The sequence below is a fragment of the Catharus ustulatus genome, chromosome 22, assembly GCF_009819885.2.
Source record: "Catharus ustulatus isolate bCatUst1 chromosome 22, bCatUst1.pri.v2, whole genome shotgun sequence".
Classification (NCBI taxonomy): domain Eukaryota; kingdom Metazoa; phylum Chordata; class Aves; order Passeriformes; family Turdidae; genus Catharus; species Catharus ustulatus.
This window is the reverse complement of record NC_046242.1, coordinates 1,801,307-1,827,294: the sequence shown is the minus strand read 5'-3', so window position 1 is coordinate 1,827,294 and position 25,988 is coordinate 1,801,307. Positions and strand designations below refer to the sequence as shown.

Sequence of the window (25,988 nt, the reverse complement as noted above, 5' to 3'; positions counted from 1 at the left end):
GGGCGTGACCCCGGTGTCGATGGGCGTGTCCCGGGGCGTGTCCCGGTGCCGGTGGGCGTGTCCCGGGGGGTGTCCCCGTTCCCCGGGGCGTGTCCCGGTGGGCGGGGCGGGGCGGGGCCGGGCGGGCGGCGCTTTGTGCGCGGCGCTGGCGGCGGGGCCGGGCCGGGGCCATGGAGCGCTGGACCGGCCGGGTCGCGCTGGTCACCGGCGCCTCCGTGGGCATCGGCGCGGCCGTGGCGAGGGCGCTGGTGCAGCACGGCATGAAGGTGGTGGGATGTGCCCGCAGCGTGGATAAAATCGAGGTACCGGCGGCGGAGCGGGGCCGCTCCCTCCCGGGAGGCCGCGGCGGAGCGGGGGGGATGCCGCAGCCAGCCCCAGGGTGGGTGGAAGGTGCCAAAACGAGGAGCAGGTTGTTTATATTTTTTTATTAATTTTTTAAAATGTTTTAAAAATTTTATTTAATTTTTTATTTTTTAAATTATGAGCCGCTTGTTACCGAGGTTAAAGCAGCAGGATGGGGCTGGCGGTCCCTCGGGGATGTGCCGTGCTCGAACAGGTTTGGTCCTGCAGCAGCATCCCTGCAGCCCCTCCAAACCGCGCAGCGCTGCTTGAGGATAGCGATGCTGGAAAGAAATGTTTATCGGGATTCTTTCAGTGCCCGGCAGTGGCACGGGCTAAAGCTTGTTGGGCGTTTTTAGGAAGTTTTCTCTGAGCGAGGAAATAAGTTTTAGTTCATATTGAATATTGCCATGTTCGGAGCTAAACCTGCGATATCCAGGGTTGTGTTCCCCTAGGCGGGGTGAGAAGGGTGATAACTCAGAATAAACGATCCCAAATTCATGGAAACCTTGGCACTGCTGCCTTTGCTAAGCGGGGTTGAGTAGAGAAGTGCTGGGGAAATCCAAACTTTTCCTTTGTCACTGCGTGTCCCGGAGGCGCCGTGCAGGGAGGAGAGAGCAGCGCGATCAGCGACCCGTCCTTCGGGGCTGGCTGCTAATTTTGGATTTCCAGCGTTTTGCTGCTGTGCTTTGCAGGGAAAGCCTGGCCCTGCAAAGCCTGGCCCTGCAAAGCCTGGCCCTGCAAAGCCTTTCCCACGTTGCTGGTGTGCTGCAGCCCTGGGGTGCCTGGCAGAGGATGCTGCAGAGGATGTTGTTGCTTCCCATTCCCCCTCCAGAAAAGTTATTTCCAATATTGCCGTTTCCAGCAGCGCCCTTATCTCGGATTTTGTTTTGGAATCTTTTCATTTGGGAAAGAAATCAGTGGGATTGTGTTTTCCTTCGGTGTTCACGTGAGTTTCCTTCCTTTCTGAGCCTTTCCTGGCCGACACCAGCGTGGTTTAAGGAGCAGTGCACAAGGCTTTGTGTTTTTGTTGGAAATGTGCACCCAGATCAGTGAGATCAGTATTGATGATTGGTTGGGTTTGCTCAGGGTGCAGATCAGTGAGTGCTGTATTGATGATTGACTGGGTTTGCTCAGGGTGCAGATCTGCCCTGTGCTGTATTGATGATTGGTTGGGTTTGCTCAGGGTGCAGAGCAGTGAGTGCTGTATTGATGATTGACTGGGTTTGCTCAGGGTGCAGATCTGTGAGTGCTGTATTGATGATTGATTGGGTTTGCTCAGGGTGCAGATCTGCCCTGTGCTGTATTGATGATTGGTTGGGTTTGCTCAGGGTGCAGATCAGTGAGTGCTGTATTGATGATTGGTTGGGTTTGCTCAGGGTGCAGATCAGTGAGTGCTGTATTGATGATTGATTGGGTTTGCTCAGGGTGCAGATCTGCCCTGTGCTGTATTGATGATTGATTGGGTTTGCTCAGGGTGCAGATCTGCCCTGTGCTGTATTGATGATTGGTTGGGTTTACTCAGGGTGCAGATCAATGAGTGCTGTATTGATGATTGGTTGGGTTTGCTCAGGGTGCAGATCTGCCCTGTGCTGTCTCAGACACGTGTTCCCCCAGCAGCTGATGTTTGTCCTTTTCCCTCCCTGTGTCTGCAGAGCTGTCATTGCTCTTGCTGGGTGTCTGGACTGTGTTTTGCTCCGCTGCTATTCTGGGTTTATTTATTGTCCAGCATGTTTCCTTAACGAGGAAGAGAATCCCAGCAGCAGGGAAGGGAAGGTGGTGGAGTGTGAGGGGATCCAGGGTCACAGTGGGAACAGCTCTGTCCCCTCCTGGCTGCCAGGGATGCTGTGGGAGTTTTGTACCAGTCCTGCAATGCCTCAGGGCACAGCTGTTCATGGAGCTTTCCTCCAGGAGATTCACCTGGAGGCTTTTCCTTTAAAAAATAAAAATAGGAAAGTATCCAGACTTGGAACTGCTGAGCTGGGGATTTGTTTGGGGGGGATTTGAGGGATGCTCTGGGGGCTGGAACACAGAGATGGAGGGAGGAGAGAGGAGGACTGTGAAGGAATTGGGGTTTGGTGATGCCAGAGCATCACAGCTGTGGTCAACAGAATTACAGAATTGGGTTGGAAGGGACCAAATAAACCTTATTTGGTTCTAAGGTCCAAATAAACCTAAGGAGGGACCTTACAAAGCATCCCATTCCAAACCCCACAAACACCTTCCACTGTCCCAGGGGGCTCCAAGGCAGCTTGGAATGGAAAAAGGACGAGCAGTGGGGTGTAAAAATGGAATACAGAGCTCACTTTGCAGCACAGAAACATCAGATTTCATTAAAGTTCGTGGAAGCTTTGAGGTGGAATGGCTGGAGCCCTGTGTGAGGTGGTTTTGTAACCTCCAGCCAACTGAAAGAGCAGGTTGTCTGCTGGGGATTGAGCTCGGGCAATAAATGCCATGTCAAGATTTCTTAATCTCTTGGAAAATCAGATAAGGGCTTGAGGCAAGATAAGGAAGGATTTGCAAAGTTGCATGTTTGGCATTAAACCCATGTCACAACCCCAGTGGTCTTTATTTGGCTTTTGAAATAGAAATGTTAACAGCTCATGAAAAAAAAAAAAAAAAAAAACAAAAAACCCCAAAAACAAACTGCAGAAAGATCTTTTTTTTTTTTTTTTCCTTCTAGTGGCTCCACTGGCCAAGTTTCCCCCCACACTCCCCACTCCTGCTGCAGACTCCTCATGTGGGTCATCAAACAGCAACTTTAACAGTCAGACATCGAGGAACAAAATATAATTAAAGTGGCTGTATTTTCCTTTTGCATGCCAGGAGGTAATTCAGGTTGAAGGCTTGTTTTAAATGCAGAGCCTGGAGGTTCTAACAGCTGTCAAGGACTTTTTGGCGTGTGCTCAGGGAGTGTTTGCTGCTCTCCAGACACCGCCACGCGTTCCAAGTCAGCAGCTTTCATCAAGCAGCCAAGAGTTTTTAGCAGCTTGGAAGACCAAATTTTTTTTTTTTTTTGGGAAAATGCTCTTTGGGGGATGATCACAAAAACCTGGGGTCTGCAGGGTGCTGGGATTTACAGCCACAACCACCCTGGTGCTCTTCAATTTCCCTGCTCCTGGTGTTTTCCAGGAATTTGTGTTCAGTGTCTGGCTTCCTGCAGCAGCACAAAAAAAAGGGGAGAATTTGCACATGCATGGGACAAAATGTTCCTCCCCTCCCAGCTGGCAAACACCTCCCTGGTCTTTTATTCAGTGAGGTATGAGAGTTTTATTTTGTAGGTTTTTTTTTATTTTGGCTCAGAGGGACCCTGCAGGTTTTGCAGCACAGGAAGGCAGCAGAGCTGTTTCCAAGGGGGTTGCAGTGATGCTGGTGCTGTGCTGTTTTTATAATTAAAATGGATTTATTTTTTATGTATGGAGAATGGCAGAAGTGCTGGCAGGTGTCAGAGCCCTGGGGCTGCAGTGGCTGCTCCAGCTCTCTGGGAATCTTCCATCAGCTCATTTATTCCATGGATACCTTGCTCTGGAGTGACCAGGGACACCGTGGATGCTGAGTTCCAAAAGAAATCCATTTTTTTTCCCTGTGTTTTGCTGGCATGCTGACAGCAGAGCCTGCAGGAAGCAATAAACGTGGCTTAAGATACAAGGTTTAACCAATTAATTCCAATGCATTTGTGACAGGTATTGATCAAAGGTAACATTTATAACCAGGGCCTGCTTTGTCAAGGTTAGATCTTGCACAGGAAACAGCCTTTGATAAGCTGAGCAACTGATTGCAGGTTCAGTGAGGAGGAGGAGGAAGGAGCAGAGTCTTCCTCCTGGATCTGAGCATCCATTTCTGGATCTTTTCATGAACCCCAAAGTGCAGGAGAGGCTCTGAACCCCTTGGGTGCTCCAGGAAGGGTGATTAATACCTAATTAATGTTGCAGGCAGGTCAGGTAGGTGGTTTAGAGACCACCTGGTTCTGTTTTGGCATTCTGGGGGCTCTGTCCCTGTGCCCAGGGCTGGGCTGGGTTCCCCAATTTTGGGGCAGGACAATCCCAGGGCATGGTCCTGGGGAGGGAATGACCTCCAGGATGTCCTTGGCCCCTGGAAGGGAATGTTTTGTGTTTGGCTTTGCCTCGGGGATGGTGGGCTCAAGGCCTCTGAATGCTTTTATTGCCACTTGTCCCTGAGCAGATCCTTTCCTGATAAACAGCAGAGATCCCAGAATCGCTGTCTGCACTGGGGGGAACAAAGACTTCTCTGTTCTCGTGGTTTTCCCCAGCCTTGAGGCTCAGGGGATTTAAACCAGGTTGGATTCCTCCTCTTCCTCCCTCAAAAATGTCACTTTGCAGCCACCCCCCCTTCTCTGCTGCTCTCCTGTCCCCTTGGGCTTTGCAATCCAGCAGCAATGCCCTGCTCAGAGCCCTAAAAATAAACAATAACCGAGCATTTCCTGGGATTTCTGTGTGTGCTGCAGGGAAGCTCAGGTGTCTGTGCTGTGCCTCAGTTTCCCTGTGTAAATCCTGGCAGGGTGGGAGGGCTGGGTGGGCACAGAGGGGATTTTCTGCCTGGATTTGGCTTTCAGGAGAGTGCCCACAGCAGGGAGGTGTGAAAGGAGCTGTGATGAAAACACCGTGGTGTTTTCCCTGGGGGCTGTTTAAGCTCTGCAGAAAGCAGTGCCTGTGCTCAAGGTGAGATTTTCCCTCTCTGCTGCCCAGTGGGGATTTCCTGGCTCTCAGAGGTTCCTGGGGCAGCCCCAGGTGTGTCTGAGCCACCCTGGCTCTGTGCAATGTCACACTGCTGTCCCCTTTGCTGAGCTGGGGTTAGGCTGCTGTGGCTCTGGGCTGGTGCAGATGTTGGATCCCAGTCCCTGCAGCTGTGAGAGCCCTGCCAGGGCTGCTCCTGCTCCCCCTGTCCTGCTGGGATGTGCTGCAGCCTCTTCCCCTTCTCCAGAAACCTGGGCTGGGATAGAACCCAGCACCTGCCAGCTGGAGTTTGGAGTTTGGGGTGGGAGGGGGAGCCCAGGGCACTCCTGGTGTGCATTGATCTGCAGAGGAGGATTCCTCAGGGATTGGGGCTGGGAGCTGAGGAGCTGCAGTGACAGAACAGCCAGCCCTGCAGAGGGGACACACAGAGACAGAGCTGCCAGGAGAGCCATCCCGGCTGGGACACTGGGGACCTGCTGGCTGTCCTGCTGTCCTGTCTGTGCTGCTGTCCTGCTGGCTGGCTGTCTGTGCTGTCTGTCTGTGCTGTCTGTCTGTGCTGCTGTCTGTGCTGCTGTCTGTCTGTCCTGCTGTCTGTCTGTCCTGCTGTCTGTCTGTGCTGCTGTCTGTCTGTGCTGCTGTCTGTCCTGCTGTCTGTCTGTCCTGCTACCTGTCCTGCTGTCTGTCTGTCCTGCTGTCTGTCTGTCCTGCTGTCTGTCTGTCCTGCTGTCTGTCTGTCCTGCTACCTGTCCTGCTGTCTGTCTGTCCTGCTGTCTGTCTGTCTGTCCTACTGTCTGTGCTGTCTGTCTGTGCTGCTGGCTGTCTGTCCTGCTGTCTGTCCTGCTCCCTGTCCTACTGTCTGCCTGTCCTGCTGTCTGCCTGTCCTGCTGTCTGTCTGTCCTGCTGTCTGTCCTGCTGTCTGTCCTGCTGTCTGTCTGTCCTGCTGTCCTCTCTGTCCTGCTCTCTGTCCTGCTGTCTGTCCTGCTGTCTGTCTGTCCTGCTGTGCTGGATGCAGCCAGATGTGCCTGGGACCCCCCAGTTCAGAGCTCTGGGTTCATTCTCATCTGCTGGGGCTGGGGAGTTCTGGTGGCAGCGTTGGGGACATCCTGGGTGTCCCCAGGAGCTCTCCCAGCTCCTGCTCACCCAGGATATTCTGTTTGACTCAGGGTGGGTGCCTGCTGCTTTCCATGCACTCTGATCACACTTTACATTTTCAGGGCATCTTACACCTTCACTGCTGCAAGGTGGGGTTTGGCTGAATTAAAATCATATTTTTTTCACGTGGAGATGGGAGTTTGGCTGAATTAAAATCATTTTTTTTTCCAGGTGGAGATGGGGGTTTGGCTGAATTAAAATCATATTTTTTTTCCAGGTGGAGATGGCACAGAGGCAGGTACCAGGAGGGGGTGCCAGGCAGGAGCTGGGGGTTGTTTTCTCAGGAATCTGCTGGGGAAGGGGCTGTGATCCCCAATCCTGCTGGATCTGGGCTCTGCTGGAGCTCCCTGGGCAGCCCTGAGCTCAGAGCTGGAGCTGCTGAAAGGGGAGGGAAGTGTCTGTGCAGGGAAACCTGCCCTGGGCAGGCTGGGGCTGGGTTTAGGACAGGCACAGCTCAGAGAAAATCAGAATATTGCTCTAATGAGCTGTCACGGTGACAGCAGAGTCTCCTCCTCCCCCTTGCCTGGAGCAAGAAGTGGAAAACTGGAAGTGCCTTGACATGAGGAGGGATTGTGTGAGTGCCTGGGTGCTCTGGATCATGGGTGACAATGAAATTAAAAATGTAGTGAGCTAAGAAAAACATCTCCTGGGATGCTGGGAGTGCAGGGAGGCTCCCAGCTCAGGGGGATTGGTGATGGCTCAGCCAGACCCAGCTGAGCAGGAGCTGGCTCCAGGATCTGGGGAGAAATGGGGAGAAATGGGGAAAAATGGGGAGAAATGGGGAGAAATGTTTGTCCTTGGATCCTGCAGGCCAAAAGGTCCCCACAGCTCTCTCCATCTGACAGTGGGGACACAGCTCTGGGTGTCACTGTGGTCACACTGTGGAAATGCAGAAATAAACTCACCCCAGCTTTGTTCACTGCACATCTCCATCGTGCTGCTGTGCTGTTATTAAATCTTAATTAAAAGCAGCTTCAGACTTGCCAGTCAGTGCAGTGAAAGGGTTTGTGAGCCCCCAGTTTTCCTTCACTGCTGCTTGTTAGAATTTTTCTCCTTCATTTCAGCAAAAAGAGTTGGGGAGGCTTTGGTGCTTTTCCAGTTGGTTTCTTGGTGCAGTTCTGTGTCCAAGCACGAGCTCAGTCAGTAGGACACGAGTACCTGGCTGGATTAAAAATTACCTGATGGCTCTTGTGGCTGTGATCTCTCTGAACTGAATGGATCTGAAGTTACTGGGCTGCTTTGCCAAACAAAGCCCTGCTCGACTCTTCTCTTTTTATTTCCCCTCTCCTCTTTGGAGTCTCTAAACATTTTTATACCAATGAATTCTGTAAAACCATTTTACCAGGACTGAATGTGGATGCAGGGCTCTGTGCCCCATGTGAACAACAAGCATTAACCCTTTCTGGGGAGAACTGAACATCCCATCCCATCCTTTCAGACTGGGTAGAACCTGCCTGTCCATTCCCAAGCATCCAGAGCTGCTGGAATGTCCCAGGCCAGGCTGGACAGGGCTTGGAGCAACCTGGGATGGTGGAAAATGTCCACTGGGGAACTGGATGACCTTTAATGTCCCTTCCAACCCAAACCATTCTTATTTCAGATTTCCATCTCCAGCTGCTGGACTTGCACTGGCCTGCTCTGTATTGCTGCTGGTCACTCTCAAATTGTTTATGAAATGTGGAAAACCAGCTTTTTTCTCTTTTTTCCTTTCCTCCTTGTGCTCAGAGTGGGATGAGCATCACTTGAGTGACTTAATGGATGCTCTGAAAGGAAAACTGTGAGCTCCAGAGTGGATTTTCAGAAGTCTCCTGCAAACTTGCCTGCAGTTGATGTTTCTTTGAAGAGTCTGTGATGAACTCTTTATGTTCAGCCCTGCCTGGGTGTCAGCAGTGCTCAGCACTTGCTTTTCAAAGAGAATTTGTGAGCACCAGAGCAGCCTGAGAGATGAAAGGAGTCTGGTTGGAGGCAGAGAGACACCAGACAGGGAAGGAAAGGTTTGGAGAGAGGTTTGATTTCTGTGGTCAGTTGTGTCAGAGCAGCTTTTCTCCCAGGGAGAAATTCCTTTCTGTGTGTGGGAGCAGAGGATGGGCAGTGCTGCCAGGGCTCACAGTCCTGCTCTGGGACATTCCTCCTGCTTGTGTTTCTCATTTTGAACATCTTGGCATTGCCTGGCTCACACTCTCACCCCAGCTCGTGGTCCTTTTTCCCTCCTGTATCTTTGCAGGAGCGAGGCCCCATCCCTGGAGCAGTTTGGAACCTTCCAGCAGCCCTTCATCACCCTGCTGTGAATTTTCTAAGTGCTGTTCTTGTGGATTTTCCCCAAATCTGCTTTTTCAAGCGTGTGCTCCAATGGCAAACAGCAATTTATTTTTGCACTGCTATCAGCACATCCCCAAGGGTGCCTGCATGGCAAAGTGCAGGCAGCCCCAGGAGGGCACACAGGGGTGGGATTCAGTCCCAGAGCAGCTTTGTAGGGGCAGAGATGTCAGCTCAAGGCTCCCTGGGGATGCTGGTGCTGCTGAGCTGGGCAGGTCCATCCCCTTGTGCAGCTGTGGCAGCAATAAGAATCATCCCTGTGCTGCTGCAAAGCCTTCCCTGAGCTGGGAGCAGCTCCTGCACCAGGGCTGCCTTTGGCTCGTGGTCCATGAAGCTGCTGGGCTCTGGGGAGGGCAGAGCAGCAGAGCTGGTCCAGCTCTGGGGTGGGCTCAGCTACAGGGAAACGCTGCAAATCATTTCCCAGACAGAGCCACTTGCTCCAGAGTGCTTCAAACGTGCTGAATGTCAGGATGCTGAGCATGTCTGGGCTTTCAGCAGGGTTTGTCCCTCTGCAGGGCACAGCTCAGAGCTGCCTTCAGCCACTTCCAGGAGATTCCAGCACTGAGCCTCACTCCTGCTTTGTGAAAGGCTGGGAATGGCATCCTGGGGCTGGGAATTGCATCCCTGGGCTGGGAATTGTATTCTTGGGCTGGGAATGGCATCCCTGGGCTGGGAATTGTATCCTCAGGCTGGGAATTGTATCCTCGGGCTGGGAATTGTATTCTTGGGCTGGGAATTGTATTCTTGGGCTGGGAATTGCATCCCTGGGCTGGGAATTGTATCCTCAGGCTGGGAATTGTATCCTCAGGTTGGGAATTGCATCCTTGGGCTGGGAATTGCATCCTTGGGCTGGGAATTGTATCCTTGGGCTGGGAATTGTATCCTTGGTTTGGGAATTGCATCCTGGGGCTGGGAATTGCATCCTGGGGTGGGAATTGTGTCCTTGAGCTGGGAATTGCATCCCTGGGCTGGGAATTGTATCCTCGGGCTGGGAATTGTATCCTCGGGCTGGGAATGGCATCCCTGGGCTGGGAATTGCATTCTTGGGCTGGGAATTGTATCCTCAGGCTGGGAATTGCATCCCTGGGCTGGGAATTGTATCCTCAGGCTGGGAATGGCATCCTTGGGCTGGGAATTGTATCCTTGGGCTGGGAATTGCATCCTGGGGCTGGGAATTGCATCCCTGGGCTGGGAATTGTATCCTTGGGTTGGGAATGGCATCCCTGGGCTGGGAATTGTATCGTTGGTTTGGGAATTGCATTCTTGGGCTGGGAGTTGCATCCTTGGGTTGGGAATGGCATCCCTGGGCTGGGAATTGCATCCCTGGGCTGGGAATTGCATTCTTGGGCTGGGAGTTGCATCCCTGGGCTGGGAATTGTATCCTTGGGTTGGGAATTGCATCCCTGGGCTGGGAATTGCATCCTTGGGCTGGGAATTGCATCCCTGGGCTGGGAATTGCATCCCTGGGCTGCAGGGAGGAGCTGGGAGCAGTGGGAGCTGCCGTGGCAGCAGCAGGGATTTATTGTCACCGTCGGTGACAGCGCCGCGGGCACGGTGCCCGGGTGATTTGGGGGACATTTGTAGCCAGAGTCCATCTCCCCTCTGGAGCCAGACATCATGTGGTTCCTGCCTGGCACTGGGAGCTGTCACTGTCCCTGTCACTGCTGTGGCACATCAGGGAGGAGATGCTGCCTCTCATTAGTGTCAGGGTGCAGAGCATCCCTGATGCAGCAGCCTGAGCTCTGCATCACCCTGATAAAATGTTGGGATATTTGGGATAATCCTTGGTCCTGGCCAAGGAGGGATTGCCTGGCACCTCCTTTGCCAGGGTGGCAGCCTGGTGCCAGGGCAGGATGGATTTGTGTTTCACAGGATTGCCCAGGGTGATGGAGGAGCACTGAGCGTGTCCTCAGGTTCAAAAACTGGAATGTTGAAGCTCTTGGCTTCTCCTGGATGTCAGTAGCTCCTTTTTTAAATTAGCATCCCTGAGATTCTTCCCCAGTGCTGTTCTCAGGGCTGTGTTAGCCCTGAGCTGTGGTTTTCAGGATAAGCTGCTCCATGGGGAGAGGGCTGGTGGCTGGTCCATCCTTCCTCAAGGCTGTTCCCATCCTCGAGGCTGTTTTATCCCATCCTCATTTCCCCCATTCATCATGGCTTTTTCCTCCGTCCTCATGACTGTTTTCCCCCTTCCTGTTGGCTGTTTTTTCCCCCATCCTTATGGCTTTTTTCCCCCATTCCTCAAGGCTGTTTTTCCCCATCCTCATGGCTATTTTATCCCATCCTGCTGGCTCTTTTTCTCCCATTCCTCATGCTTATTTTCCCCCACCCTGCTGCCTGTTTCATACCTGTTTTTCCCTCCTGCCTGTTTCATACATGTTTTTCCCCAACCTGCTGCCTGTTTTCCCCATTATGCTGCCTTTTTCATGCCTGTTTTCCCCCATTCCTCATACCTGTTTATCCCTCCTGCCTGTTCCATACCTGTTTATTCCTCCTGCCTGTTCCATACCTGTTTATCCCTCCAGCCTGTTTCACACCAGTTTTTCCCTCCTGCCTGTTTCATGGCTGTTTTCCCCTATTCCTCATACCTGTTTATCCCTCCTGCCTGTTCCATACCTGTTTTTCCCCACCCTGTGCCTGTTTCACACCAGTTTTCCCCCATTCCTCACACCAGTTTTTCCCTCCTCCTGCCTGTTCCATACCTGTTTTCCCCCATTCCTCACACCAATTTCCCCCCTGCCTGTCTCACACCAGTTTATCTCTCCTGCCTGTTCCATACCTGTTTTTCCCCATCCTGTGCCTGTCTCACACCAGTTTTCCCCATTCCTCACACCAGTTTCCCCCATTCCCCACACCAGTTTCCCCCATTCCCCACACCAGTTTCCCCCATTCCTCACACCATTTTCCCCATTCCTCACACCAGTTTCCCCCATTCCTCACACCAGTTTTTCCCCATTCCTCACACCAGTTTATCCCCATTCCTCACACCAATTTTCCCCCATTCCTCACACCAGTTTTTCCCATTCCTCACACCAGTTTATCCCCATTTCTCACACCAGTTTCCCCCATTCCTCACACCATTTTCCCCCATTCCCCACACCAGTTTATCCCCATTCCCCACACCAGTTTCCCCCATTCCTCACACCATTTTCCCCCATTCCCCACACCAGTTTCCCCATTCCTCACACCATTTCCCCCATTCCCCACACCAGTTTTCCCCACCCTGTACCTGTTCCATACCAGTTTTCCCCCTGCCTGTTCCATACCTGTTTTTCCCCATCCTGTGCCTGTCTCACACCAGTTTCCCCCATTCCTCACACCAGTTTCCCCCATTCCTCACACCAATTTCCCCCATTCCTCACACCAGTTTCCCCTGCCTGTCTCACACCATTTTCCCATTCCTCACACCATTTTCCCCATTCCTCACACCAGTTTATCCCCCATTCCTCACACCAGTTTATCCCCCATTCCTCACACCAGTTTATCCCCCATTCCTCACACCAATTTTCCCCCATCCCTCACACCAATTTCCCCCATTCCTCACACCAGTTTCCCCCATTCCTCACACCAGTTTTTCCCCCATTCCTCACACCAGTTTCCCCCATTCCTCACACCAATTTTCCCCATTCCTGTCTCCCCAGAAGCTGGCAGCCGAGTGCCAGAGCGCCGGCTACCCGGGCACGCTGATCCCCTACAAGTGTGACCTGTCCAACGAGGAGGAGATCCTGTCCATGTTCTCTGCCATCAGGACCCTGCACCAGGGGGTGGATGTGTGCATCAACAACGCGGGGCTGGCCCGGCCCGAGCCCCTGCTCTCGGGGAGGACCGAGGGCTGGAGGACCATGATAGATGTGAGTATCCCCTGGGCCACCTTCTGTCCCTTCTGGCCACCATCCTTCTTGGGAAGGGCAAAAATTTGGCAATCTCATAGATATCTGTGTGTAACAGAAAGATCTTGAATGTAAAACCTGAAGAAGGAGTAAAAATGACACAAATTTTGATATAAAAGCACAGAATTGCTGAGCCAGTCTTGCTGTGTATAGAAAGCAAAAGCTGTGTGAGTCTGTGAGTTGGAGGGGTTTTCATGACTCAAAGCAGAGGATAAATCAAAATAAAAGATGGTTTTACCAAGCAAAAAGATTTTAACAGGCAAACAAAAATGCCATGGTGCAAGTAGAAAGCTCCCCAAATTTTCACTTGAAACAAAAGGTGGTTTTACCAAGCAAGAAGATCTTTACAGGCAAAATTTTCACTTGAAACAAAAGGTGGTTTTACCAAGCAAAAAGATTTTTATAGGCAAACAAAAATGCCATGTTGCAAGTAGAATGCTCCCCAAATTTTCACTAGAAGAAAACTGATAAACAACTTTTAGCTTAAACTGTAACACACTGACTTTAGTGATTGGAAAATAGTAACAGGAATGTGGTGATGTCAGTGGTTGTGATAGTAAAGGTATTGATTGTCAGGTTTTAAGGTGCTCTGCAATGAAGAGTAAATAATGCATTGGAACCAGAACTAGAGTGGCTTCAGACAAACAAACCCACAGCTGAGGCTGCAGGGCTGGGCTGGGCTCTGTCACCCACAGCCTGGGAATTGCTGAATCATCTGGACACAGCAAACAGCATTTTAAATAATAAATAAATTGCTGTGTCCTCTGGACACAATAAACAGCATTTTAAATAATAAATAAATAAATTGCTGTGTCCTCTGGACACAATAAACAGCATTTTAAAATAATAAATAAATAAATTGCTGTATCCTCTGGACACCATAAACAGCATTTTAAATAATAAATAAATTGCTGTATCCTCTGGACACAATAAACAGCATTTAAAATACTAAATAAATTGCTGTATCATCTGGATGCAATAAACAGCATTTTAAAGAGCCACCTGGAGTCCCACATCCCTGTTCAGGCTCTTGCACATCTCCTCATTTCAGAGCTGAGGATCTGCCTGCTCTGACAGAGTTTTGCTGCCTGGGGAGTGGAAGGACATGCTGCCCTGCTGAACCCTCACCTTGCAGGATGGAAACACAGCAGCAGTTTCCCTTTAGCTCCCTGGCTTTCTGAAGGGTGAAGAGCCTCCCTGGTTTATTTTTTTTCCTTTAGTAAAGCAGGAAATGGAATTCCAGGTGCTAGGTTTTGCAGCTAATCCTGTTAGTTGTAGAAATGGGCAGATTCTTTTTGGCTTAAAAAGCTGTAATGCTTTTTGTCTTTATAGCTTAATTTTCTGCCCATAATCTGGTTAGGGCTGGGTGTGAATGAGAGCATTTCTGGTGCTGGAATGGGAGCTGTGCACATGGCCCTTCCCATTTACAGCTGCTCCCTGTCCTCAGGTGCTGCTGGGCATCTTGCTGTGACTCCAGCACTTTCTGTCATTGTGTGGGGCCCTTTTCTGAGCACAGCAGTGGGAGCTCAGGATGGTTTGGGTGTCCTTGCAGTGTCCTGTGAGCCAGCAGTGATCCAGGCAGTGATTTCCCCTCCTGTGTTTTCCTGGCAGGAGCAGAGTGCAGCTCCTGGCTGTGAGTGACCTGCAGCAGCTCTGAGCTTGTCCTGCTGAAGGAATGCCATGTCTGAGGAGCTGTTTGAAGTGTCCACTCAGTGTCCACTCAGTGTCCACTCAGTGTCCAGCAGTGGAGTCAGCTGGGACGTGCCAGCTCCCCTGGCTGTTCCTGCAGAGCACTCAGGAAAACAAAACACAGAAGCACATTGAGACTTCAGGCTCCTGCTGCCAGGGCAGGAGCTGCCACATCCTGGCTAATTAAGTTCTTGTTAGGATTTTGGCCCGACTGCTGTGCCTGCAGCCAGAGCAAGCTGAGCTGAGCTTTGTGTGCCCAGCCAGGCTTTGTGGGCTGCCCAGCCTGGGTCACTGCACAGCCACATCTCCCTGGCCCCTGTTGCCATGGAGGCTGCAAGGAAAATGAAGTGGAGTGGAGCTGAGGCTGGGCTGATGTTCAGCAGGGCAAAGCTGGGCCCTGGGGGTCACCTGGGCTTTGCAAATTCCTTGTCCTGGTCCCTGGGACTGTCCTGAGTGGCTCCCTCAGGGATGCTGTGTGTCCCTCGTGCTTTGTTTTTGGCAGCCTGGGGGGACCTGTGGCTTTTCCCACCTTCCCCAACCCATATTCCCTTCCCTGTCTCCTTCCACCACTTTTAGGGAGAGAGATTTTGCAGTGGGGATTGTCCTGAATGAGAAATTCCATTGCTGGTGTTTGCAGTGGCTCAAAGTTTGGGAGCCTGTGGGGTCCCCCTGCTTGTGGGGGCTGCTTTGGGGTGGGAGGGGAGGCAGGGAATGCTTTACTCCCATTTATTCCCATTTATTCTCATTTATTCCCATTTATTCTCATTTACTCTCATTTATTCCCGTTTATTCCCGTTTATTCCCATTTATTCCCGTTTATTCCCATTTATTCTCATTTATTCCCATTTATTCCCATTTATTCCCATTTATTCCCATTTACTCTCATTTATTCCCATTTATTCCCGTTTATTCCCAGGGAGGAGCTGTACAGCTTGGCAGAAATGCAGTTGCAGCAGCCTGAGGCACCCCAGCTTTCTGTGCTGGCAGATATTTCCCTCTCTCCATCCTCCCAGCAGCTGCTGGCTTGGCTCCTGAGTTCTGTGCTAATTGAACAACCCTCCCACCTCCAACGTGAAGGGATGCTCCAAAATCCAGCCCTTGACCCCTGGGGCAGCCCAGCAGAGCCTGGGCTTTGCTTTTTGTGCTGCTGCTGAGGGGTACAAACAGCCCAGGGTTTTGCTTTTTGTTCTGTGCCCCTGTTGGGAAATAAATGGAAATGCCTGCTGGAAATGTCCCTGTCTCCAGGGTGGGAAAAGTTTCCAAACAGCCATGGATCCATTGATTTAGGAGGCATTAGGGCCTTAAATTAAAGGCTTTTTTTTTTTTTTTTTCCTTTTTGGTAAATTGATTTTTGCTTCCATGCATTTTTTATGATCTTTGAGGCTCTGTGTCCTTCTAGATCCCCCTCTCTTCTTGCTCCATATTTATCAGCTAAAACCATGTTATAATTTACTTATTCCTCTCCTTTTCTAATGTTCTTCACTGTCTGGTGTTCATCCCCAGAGTGGGAGCTGCTTCTCCCCAGGGTGTTGGGAATTGTGGATGTGTGGGTGCAGGAGGGGAAGTGTCACCTCAGGCAGGTTCTGAGCCCATCCTCCCTCGGTTCACAGCTTCCCCCATTCCCTGAGTGCTTTGTGAGGCTGGAGCAAAGTCCTGCTCTGCAGGAGGAGCTGGGGCTGTGTGCACACAGCTCCTTCACGTTTCACCCACTGACCTTTCCAGGCAGGAATTCAAGCTGAACTTCCCATTTTCCCTGCTCAGGGCACAGGGGGCTGCAGCACACACCCTCCTCTAGACAGGTTTGGTTCTTGGCATTATTCACTGACAAGCCAGGCTCTGTTCTTCTTGCTTTTCTGAGCCATCTGTGCAGGGATGTGTTTGCTGTAAGCTGTTTCCATATGTGCTCTGGAGCTGGCACTCCTTTGGAAAAGGTTCTGGGACAGTGGAATGCTGAGCACTTCTAGGAACAGAATCTTTTGTGTTTTCCAGGCTGGCAGTGGCAGCTCATTCATTGCTGGGAAATGTGGCACTGTGGTTTCTGGGCCCAGGTGTGCTGGCCATCCTTGCCAATTTGAACTTTTTCTCCTTAAAACAGGAACAGAAAAATGTGGAGGTTGGTAACAACAGCCTCAGGGTGATAAAGATTTGCTCATTTTCCAGGGGTGTTTTTAGGTTTCTCAGTTTTGGAATGGGGTTTCACCCCAAACCCAGCCTGTGCTGGTGGGAAAAGGCCATCCCAGCTCAGCTGCCTCCCAGCTAATTGTTTTGTTGTGCTGTGGGGTTTTATCACAGGGCTCTGGACTTTCCCATGTGGCTGTTGATTGGGATCTTGCTTTGCCAGGAGCTGTCAAAGTGTTGTAACTGCCCACGCCAGGAATGGCTGCTCAGTGAGTCACAGGCTTTGGGATGATGTTACCCTCTAGTGGCCTTTGGAGAGGGAGCTGGGAGTGCCTGCTCCAAAAAACCTGGGCTGGGGCAGGGAGGGAGGCAGGGGTGTTGTTTGTCTGAAGGGTTTTACAGCAGCAGTTGCCCAAATCCATGTCCCAAAGGACTGGGTCAGCTGCCAGTGGGTGATTCCTGCTTTCCCTGCCCTCCCTGCTGTGGAATCCCAAACCCTGCCCATGCCCTGCCTGCTCTGGGCTTCACTCCAGTGCTGTCTTCTCTGCTGGTTTCCCTGCTCATTTTCCTCCTGGCACAGCCCAGGTGAATTCCCAGGTTAAAGATTGATCTCCCAGTTGCAGGTGTGATGGCTGAGGTACCCAGCAGTGACTCTGTGCCTGGCCAAAGTGCACTTGGATGGGGGTGATGGCTCCACTTGTGTTGCCTGGGTGCTCCCAGGATCAGATAAACTCCTGTTTATCCCTGGCCAAGACAAACCCCTCAGGGCTGGCCTCTGGAATAGGGAATAACCACCAGACAAGAGCAGTGAGCCAGGATCCTTGAGCTGACCCTGCTGCTCTTTGTGCTGCTCAGAAATTGCCTCTCCCAGCTCCATCCTTTTCCAAACCAGTCCCTCCCTGCCTGCCCTCTTGTGCCAGAGCTGTTCTGCCCCATTCTTGTTCATTATTTCCCCAGGGATGATCCCCAGCCCTCTCCCCTTGCTGTCCACGTGGCCTCATTGATAGTGGTCCCTGCCTTCTGATTGATCAGAAAATAATTTCTTCCTGAGCATTTCACCCTCTGCAGTGTGCCCTGGCCCTTCTGGGCTGCTCATTTAGCTGGCAGAGTGACACAGTGTTAGATCAGGGGATGGGCAATCCTTCCTGGAATCCTTCAGCAAAACCCCTTCCAAATCTGAGCCACTGAGCAGTCCCTGGGATTCCTGCTCATCAGTCCTGCACGTGCCCTTTGTATTCCAGCTGGGAGAATTCCCTTATCTTTATCTCCCCAGCAGCTTTGACTCTGTGTTTTATGGCCAGGGAATGCTGGAGGGACTGTGCATTAATGTTTGTGGAGGTGATAGGACCGAGTTTAACCAAGCCAGGGCACGCTGGGAAGTGCTGGTCCAAAGAGCAAGAGCCTGGAATGCTCTGGATCCTGGAGCACTGGGTAAATTGCCAGTTAGGGCTGGGGGAAATGTCAGCAGGCAGTGACAGATCAGTGGCTCCCACACCCCTGGGTGAGTTGCCCACCCTGCTGTTCCCTGTGGCACAAAGTGATCTTTGGTTGCTGTGCCTGGAGCTCTTTGGGTGCTGCTCTGAGCTGCTCTGACAGGCAGGATCTGGGGATTTCCTCCTTAATGAGCTGACCTAATTACCTGCTGTCAGTGCTGTGCCAGCTGCCCAAACCTGGAGTGCTCAGTGCTGGACAGAACCAGAGCTCTGCCTTCATTTGGGCTTTACCCTCACACTAAAACAACCAAGTCCATTTATTCCTGCCCTCCCTGGGTCTCTGCACCCCCTGTCCCTGTGGCTGCAGCCCCAGCTCAGGTATGGGGTGTGAGGATGAGCAATTCCCTCTTTGGGTTTTCCTGGGGGCAGGGAGTGGAGCTGATATCCCAGATTTTGGGCACACAAGGGGCAAATCAAGGAGGGCCAGGCAGGGCTGCTGGCCTTCATTTCTTCTTCTTTTCTCCCCCCTCAGGTCAATGTGATGGCTGTGAGCATCTGCACCAGGGAGGCCTATCAGTCCATGAAGGAGAGAAACATCGATGATGGGCACATAATTAACATTAACAGGTGAACAAGGGGGGTGTGGGATCAGCCCCAGGGGATTCCTGCTCTTCCTGCAGCACAGAGACGATTTCAGAGCTGGCTGGGGTCAGCCGTGGGGGTTTCCTCCTCCTCCCTGCCTTGCAGGAAGGGTTTAAGCACTGCAGTTTGCTGTGGGTGCTGATGGGGTTTTCTAAGGATTGTGGTGGTTGATACTTCAGACTTAATCTTTGCTGGTATAAAGCAAGGATTAATCCAAACCAGGGGAAAAAGGATTCCAAACAGGGAAAAAGGGATGATCCAATCCAGGGAAAAAGGGATAATCCAAACTAGGGAGAAAAGGATAATCCAAACAGGGAGAAAAGGAATGATACAAACCAGGAAGAAAAGGAATAATCCAAATTAGGAAGAAAAGGAATAATCCAAATTAGGGAGAAAAGGAATGATCCAAACCAGGGAGAAAAGGAATGATCCAAACCAGGGAGAAAAGGGTAATCCAAACAGGGAGAAAAGGAATGATCCAAACCAGGGAGAAAAGGAATAATCCAAATTAGGGAGAAAAGGATGTTCCAAACCAGGGAGAAAAGGATAATCCAAACCAGGGAGAAAAGGAATGATCCAAACAGGGAGAAAGGGATGATCCAATCCAGGGAGAAAAGAAATAATCCAAACCCGGGAGAAAACGGTAATCCAATCCAGGGAGAAAAGGAATAATCCAAACCAGGGAGAAAAGGACGTTCCAAACCAGGGAGAAAAGAAATAATCCAAACCAGGGAGAAAGGAATAACCCAAACAGGGATAAAAGGATGATATCAGCACTCCAGCTGGGGCAGGGCTGCAGATGGATTTCTGGAGCTGGCTGGGAGGTGTTGGCCGTGCGGACAGGAGCTGTCTGTTCCCCATGCCAGCCTCTCAGCGGGTTTGCTGTGACTCCCTGAGTGTCCTGCAGATCCCTGCCAGCTGCCAGCAGTGTCCCCTGTGCTCTGTCCCCAGCATGAACGGGCACAGCGTGGTGCCCCAGTCCGTGGTGCATTTCTACAGTGCCACCAAGTACGCGGTGACGGCGCTGACCGAGGGGCTGCGGCAGGAGCTGCGCGAGGCCAGGACACACATCCGAGCCACCGTGAGTGCCCAGGGCTCCCCCTGCCCTGGGGGAGCCACTGCCACGGGGCACAGCTCTTCCCCTTGGGGAGCAGCCAAGGGAGTGCAGGGACAGTGCTCAGCACACGGGGAATGGGCAGAAATGCTGTGGGAAATGTGGCGCTCCTTGCCAGGGAAGGGAATTTTTGGGTGGGCAGTTGTTTGTTGTTGTTGCTCATTCAGAAATTTTTCTTTGCTTCTCTTCCCCCTGAAAAGTGCCACAACAATCATTAAGAGAAGCTCTGCTCACTTCAGCTCTTCCCTTAAAAAATGGGTGGGAAAGGAGAATAACAGAAAAACAATTAAAAAAAAATAAATCTTTTACTGAAGGGGAATTACAAATCCTATTAGGATGTGCTCTGCTTTTTTTCCAGTGTATATCTCCAGGACTGGTGGAAACAGGATTTGCTTTTAAACTTCATGATAATGACCCTGAGAGAGCTGCTGCAACCTATGAGAGCATTCGGGTAGGACTTGGAGGAATGGAAACAGAGGGAAGTGGCTCTGATTATAATTGAAGCCTTTTTCCTGGCTAATGGTTCCAGAGAGTGCCCTGTGCTCTCCAATCCCAGCCCTCAAACCTCAAATTTTCCACTGGTATTTACACACTGAGCAGGTTTTCATTTGGGTTCAGTTTCCAGCTCCTTACATTTTTCCTTTTATTGTGATGTTCTGTAAATAAGTGTCAGCCAGCTTTGCCACTTTGCAGGCTGTGACTGCAGAGAAGATGGGACAAGCAGAGGTGCCAGCACAAGGAGAAGTGTTGTCCTGAAGGTGGCACAGGATTTCCTGTGGGAATTCCTGATAAGGATGGCACTGCCTGACCTGGCAGAATTACTGTGCCAGCAGTGAGGTTATTCACAGCAATCCAAGAATTACCAGCACCAGGCACATCCTTTGTGAAATTTTTAATGGATTGGGTATTTCCTGCTTGCTTGCACCTTGTGGATGTGCCCAGTGGCACTGTCTGACCTTGTCATGGATGGGCAGGAGAGGAGGGGCTTGGGGGGCTGCCCTTTGACCCAGAGCCCCTTTGCTGTCTTGCAGTGTCTCAAGGCTGAAGACATGGCCAATGCTGTCATCTATGTCCTCAGTGCCCCTCCTCATGTGCAGGTAGGCTGGGGCTGAGCCTGGGCTGGGGCTCAGGGCTGGCCTGGCCTGGCTGATCCAGCACTGGGAGCTCAGGGAGCCTGTGCTGGGGATTAGCAGGGATCACGTTTGTTTACACTTCTGGGATGGCACTGCTGGGGCTCTGGGATTGCTCTGGGATGGCTCTGCTGGGGCTCAGGGTATGGGATTGCTCTGGGATGGCACTGCTGGAGCTCTGGGTGTGGGATCACTCTGGGATGGCACTGCTGGGGCTCAGGGTATGGGATTGCTCTGGGATGGCACTGCTCGGGCTCTGGGTGTGGGATCACTCTGGGATGGCACTGCTGGGGCTCTGGGATTGCTCTGGGATAGCTCTGCTGGGGCTCTGGGTATGGGATTGCTCTGGGATGGCACTGCTGGGGATCTGGCACTGCTCAGGGTGTGGGATCACTCTGGCTGGGGCTCTGGGATTGCTCAGGGTGTGGGATCACTCTGGGATGGCACTGCTGGGGCTCTGGGGTTGCTCTGGGATCACTCTGGGATGGCTCTGCTGGGGCTCTGGGTATGGGATTGCTCTGGGATAGCTCTGCTGGGGCTCTGGGTATGGGATTGCTCTGGGATGGCTCTGCTGGGGCTCTGGGTGTGGGATTGCTCTGGGATGGCACTGCTGGGGCTCTGGGATTGCTCTGGGATCACTCTGGGATGGCTCTGCTGGGGCTCTGGGATCACTCTGGAATAGCTCTGCTGGGGCTCTGGGATTGCTCTGGGATAGCTCTGCTGGAGCTCTGGGATTGCTCAGGGTGTGGGATCACTCTGGGATAGCTCTGCTGGGGCTCTGGGATTGCTCAGGGTGTGGGATCACTCAGGGATGGCACTGCTGGGGCTCTGGGATCACTCTGGGATGGCTCTGCTGGGGCTCTGGGTATGGGATTGCTCTGGGCTGGCTCTGCTGGGGCTCTGGGTATGGGATTGGCTCTGGGCTGGCACTTCTTGGTCTCTTCCCATCCCTGTGGATCCAGCAAAGGCTGATCTGCCTCTGATTCTTCCCCCAGAGGGTGCTGGGCACTGCCCAGGCTCCCCAGGGATTGATCACATTCCCAAGGCTGCCAGAGCTCCAGGAGTGTTTGGACAATGCTCTCAGGGTGGGATTTTGGGGTGCAGTGCCAGGATCATTGTGGATCCTTTCCAGCTTGGGATATTCTGTGGTTCCATGATCCCAGAACAGGACTGTGCAAGGCAGGGGTGGTGTGAGGGACGGGGGCACGCTCTGCCCTTTTGGTTGGTGCCATCTTGGCTTCTGGCACTTGCCAAATGACTTTTTGGACCTGTTCCCCCCCAGTGTGAGTTGCTTGTGCTGCCAGAGGGACTCTCCTCCTCAAAACAAGAAATCCTTGGCCAGCTTTGGGCTGGAGGCAGGAGGAGCAGGAGCAGAGTTCCTGCTGTGAGAGCAGACTTTGACCACGAGAGGCTCCTCAGTGTCTTGTGAACTCTGCCCCCTGGAGCAGGATGTGTCCCCTGGCACTGCATCCCTGGCGCTTTTCTTGGCTTAAAAAGATAAAAACCCTGCCTGTGGCAGCTCTGTGAGCAGCCCAGACTGCAGCCTTGAGCCCTGGGGTCCATCCTGCACCTTTTCTGTGCACAGCTGAGCTTTTGCTGCCTGCTGAAGGCAGAGCAGCTCCCTCCAGCTCAGTCGGGCTCATTCTGGTCACAGGCTGGTGCAGAGAGAAGTGCCCAGTGCAGGATCCCAGTGCAGGATCCAGTTCAGAATCCCAGTTCAGGATCCAGTGCAGACTCCCAGTGCAGGATCCACTGCAGAATCCCAGTGCAGGATCCAGTGCAAGATCCCAGTGCAGGATCCCAGTGCAGGGTCCAGAGCAGGATCCCAGTGCAGGATCCCAGTGCAGGATCCCAGTGCAGGGCTCCACTGCAGGATCCCAGTGCAGGATCCCAGTGCAGGATCCCAGTGCAGGATCCACTGCAGAATCCAGTGCAGGATCCCAGTGCAGACTCCCCGTTCAGGGTCCCAGTGCAGGATCCCAGTTCAGGATCCCAGTGCAGACTCCCCGTTCAGGGTCCCAGTGCAGGATCCCAGTGCAGGATCCAGTGCAGGATCCCAGTGCAGGATCCCAGTGCAGGGTCCCAGTGCAGGGTCCCAGTGCAGGATCCCAGTGCAGGATCCCAGTGCAGGATCCCAGTTCAGGATCCCAGTGCAGGATCCCAGTGCAGGATCCCAGTGCAGGATCCCAGTTCAGGATCCAGAGCAGAATCCCAGTGCAGGATCCCAGTGCAGAGTCCCAGTGCAGGATCCCAGTGCAGGATCCCAGTGCAGGATCCCAGTTCAGGATCCCAGTGCAGGATCCCAGTTCAGGATCCCAGTTCAGGATCCCAGTTCAGAATCCCAGTGCAGGATCCCAGTGCAGACTCCCAGTGCAGACTCCCAGTGCAGGATCCCAGTGCAGGATCCCAGTGCAGGATCCCAGTGCAGGATCCCAGTGCAGGATCCCAGTTCAGACTCCCAGTGCAGGATCCCAGTGCAGGATCTCAGTTCAGGATCCCAGTTCAGGATCCCAGTGCAGGATCCCAGTTTAGGATCCCAGTGCAGGATCCCAGTTCAGGATCCCAGTTCAGGATCCCAGTGCAGGATCCCAGTGCAGGATCCCAGTTCCATCCATGCCATGTTGCTCTCTTGCAGATTGGGGATATACAGATGAGGCCCACGGAGCAGATCTCCTAGCAGGGCAGGAGGATGAGGAGGACCATGAGCAGCACCGTGCCCACTCCACTGGAACCCTCTGGCAGCCCAGGGTTCCCTCAGCTGGCTGGCAACGTTTTAATCAAGTACCAAGGATCGTGTTTGAAGAATTATTTTTCTCTCCCTCTCTCTGAGCTGGTGCTGGTGCTGAGCCAGTTTGAAAAATGAAGAACCACAAACTCGTAGTGGGTCTCTTTCTCCCCCACTCCTTTCTGAAACTGCTTAAGAGTAAAAATGTATTTGAAAATAATGCAGGGAAGTGGTTTGTGGAAGATTGTTTGTCTCCAGGCTGGTTTATTCTTCCTTTTGCTTTCTTTTCAAGGTTGGTTTGATCTTAGTTGCTGATGCTGTGTGTGGACCTAGGTGAAGTGGCACAAGATGTTTGCCAGCTTCAGTGTGCTTAGGGTTTGAGATTTTCAGTGGATGTCATACATGAATCCATCTAATATTTTATTTTCATCAGGTTGATTACTGATGGTGATGATGCATGTGATATTTTCTATTTCTTTTGTATTCCACTGCCCTAACCCCAGTGTACAACCTCCCCCAGCCCTCCTTCCCCCTTCACACAAATCATGCCTGCCAAGTTTGAGGAAGTATAAATGTGTGTGCTTGATATTTCTCTTTTTTTTCTAGGTAGGTAAATAGTTGGAGGAAAAGCACCTGTCCCTGTGCAGGTTAGGATGATAATCTAAGTGGCATAGTTACAGTAAGAGTGAGTTGTTTGGTATTTTTAATAAAAACTAAACGTGTGCTGTCTTGTGATCACCTCTATGCTTGGTATCATCTCCCAGCACTCTCGATGTTCTCTATGTGATACTTGCATGCATTGACACTTTTCTGGAAACGTGGATTGCTCTGGTGCTGTTGAAATGCTGGTGCTGAGGAGCTGGAAATGGAAGTTTAATTCTATGTAGAGACACAAACTCTGAGAGAGAGAGAGAGAAAGAGAGAGTGGAAGGAGCCATGCTGAAGGTGTCTGGAATGAGGAAGGATTTGTAGAGGATTTTTGGCTACAAAAAGCAGCAGGTGAAAGGTCTGGCTGAGATCTCATGTTGGTGCAGCCCCAGTGTTTGGCTCTGGGTTTATTCTGAGTTGAGGGAGAAGAGAACTGGCCCCAAAGCAGAGCTGGAGTTGTCTCAATGCTCTCTGTGTGTGTCCAGCTCTCCGTGGAGCTCTTGGACACGTTGCCTTAAGATTGCAGAGCTGCCCAGCTCCTGCTGGGCTCCAGGCAGCGTTTCAGAAGGTCAGGGATGGTCAGAGCAGGGGACAGACAGGGAAATTGGGGTTGGATTGTTTGGCTGACACCAGGGAGTTGATCTGTGTTACCCCTCTGCAAGGGAGACCAGAGCTGGGCCACCAAACACGAGCCCAGCTCCCTGTACAGCCTTGGGCAAGTCACTTCACCTCTCTGCCTCAGTTTCCCCGTCTGGAAAACGGGGATAATACCACTCACCTACCTCACAGGGGTGTTGTGAGGACTCACAAGCTTTTGTAAAGCACTTTGACCACGCCAGGCGCTGTGTAAGTGCTGAGTGTTGATCTTGAAGTATTATTATGATTTAAACCTTGTGATACCTGGAATTCCTTGTGCCAAAGGTGAGCAGCTGTAGGAGGATACAAGGAGAAAACTGGCAAAATGTTCCTTTCATGATGGCAAAACCAAAAGGCAATTTGGCCCCTTTTTTTCTCTCCTATATTAGCACATGATGTGTTTTGTCCATTCCTCACCTGTCACTGGTTTCTCCTGACAAATGTACCTGGATTTGGCTTTTTAATTTATTGTGGGTGAATTCTCTGCCCCTTGGGAAGTCTTGCACTGCCCTGCTCCAGGATGCCAAGGTGGTGCCTTTGTGTGGATTCCCAGCAGGTGCCCTAGACAGTGTGGCTGAACTACTAAAGAGCCAAAAAAAAAAAAAAAGAAAATTGAGAAATTAGGAACTTCTGAACAGAAAAAAAAAAACCAAGCAGGGATGTGGGCAGCAGTGGTGAAACACTGAATTGTGGCAGCAACTGTGTGCAAAGTTCAGCAGATGTTGAAATGTGTGGCTGAGGAGAGGCTTTACATCTCCCTGAGCTGTAAAAGGAGGATTTGCAGAGAATTGCTTAAGATGCAGAACCTTGACAAAGGGTTTGTCTGGGTAGCTGCTCCCTGCAAACACAGCCTGGCTGCCCTGCAGCCCTGGAAGTTGTTGTTTATTGGGGTATTTTTTTCCCCCAAGAACAATTATAAGTCTCTAAAGCAACCTCGAGATGATGTGCAGTATATTTTCCCATTTGAAGTGTGGTTTTGGGGGATCATCCCTGCTGCCCACTAAGCTCCCCCACGAAGGAGGGCTCCTGGTGGCCTTGGTGGCCTTGTTGTCACCTCCTGCCACCCTCCTGGGATGAGATGGGACACGACTCTGAGGCAGCGAGACCCCTCAAACGAGAGGATCAGTGAGCTGTGTAATTTATCAGTAGGTTTCTAATTGTGAACTGTAAAATAAAGAATAAAAGGAGAGGCACACTGTGCTTCGTCTGTGCTGTGGTTTGTTATTTTTGTGTTCAAGGCCAAAGTGTTGTTTGGGGAATCCTTGTGTTTTGGGTATTTGTGGGGGAAATCAGAATTTCTTTCTGGAGCTGGATAGAATAACCTGGGAATAACATGGGGAGGTTTGGCTGGGGGCTCTGGGCTGCTCTGTTCCCTGTTCCTGGTACCGGAGGGGTCACTGGGATGCTCCGTTCCTGGTACCGGAGGGGTCACTGGAATGCTCTGTTCCTGGTACCGGGGGTCACC

At 51.8% G+C, this 25,988-nt stretch overlaps 1 protein-coding gene across 1 annotated transcript; it reads left to right on the top strand.

Annotated features, from left to right (window-relative positions):
- Positions 1 to 136: 136 nt before the first annotated feature.
- DHRS11 (dehydrogenase/reductase 11) lies at positions 137 to 25,723 on the top strand. The gene is made up of 7 exons (XM_033078375.1): positions 137 to 302; positions 12,140 to 12,349; positions 18,161 to 18,255; positions 19,222 to 19,351; positions 19,743 to 19,835; positions 20,416 to 20,481; positions 23,150 to 25,723. Exons 1-7 carry the CDS (start codon positions 171 to 173, stop codon positions 23,189 to 23,191), a joined length of 768 nt encoding a protein of 255 aa, XP_032934266.1. The 5' UTR covers positions 137 to 170; the 3' UTR covers positions 23,192 to 25,723.
- The last annotated feature ends 265 nt before the right edge of the window (positions 25,724 to 25,988 follow it).

Bases quoted from the DNA above. Each gene is read 5' to 3' on its own strand.
- DHRS11 (XM_033078375.1), top strand. From the start codon at position 171: ATGGAGCGCTGGACCGGCCGGGTCGCGCTGGTCACCGGCGCCTCCGTG. The intron at 303-12,139 runs GTACCGGCGGCG...CTGTCTCCCCAG, and splicing joins GCAGCGTGGATAAAATCGAG to AAGCTGGCAGCCGAGTGCCA. The intron at 20,482-23,149 runs GTAGGCTGGGGC...GCTCTCTTGCAG, and splicing joins GTGCCCCTCCTCATGTGCAG to ATTGGGGATATACAGATGAG.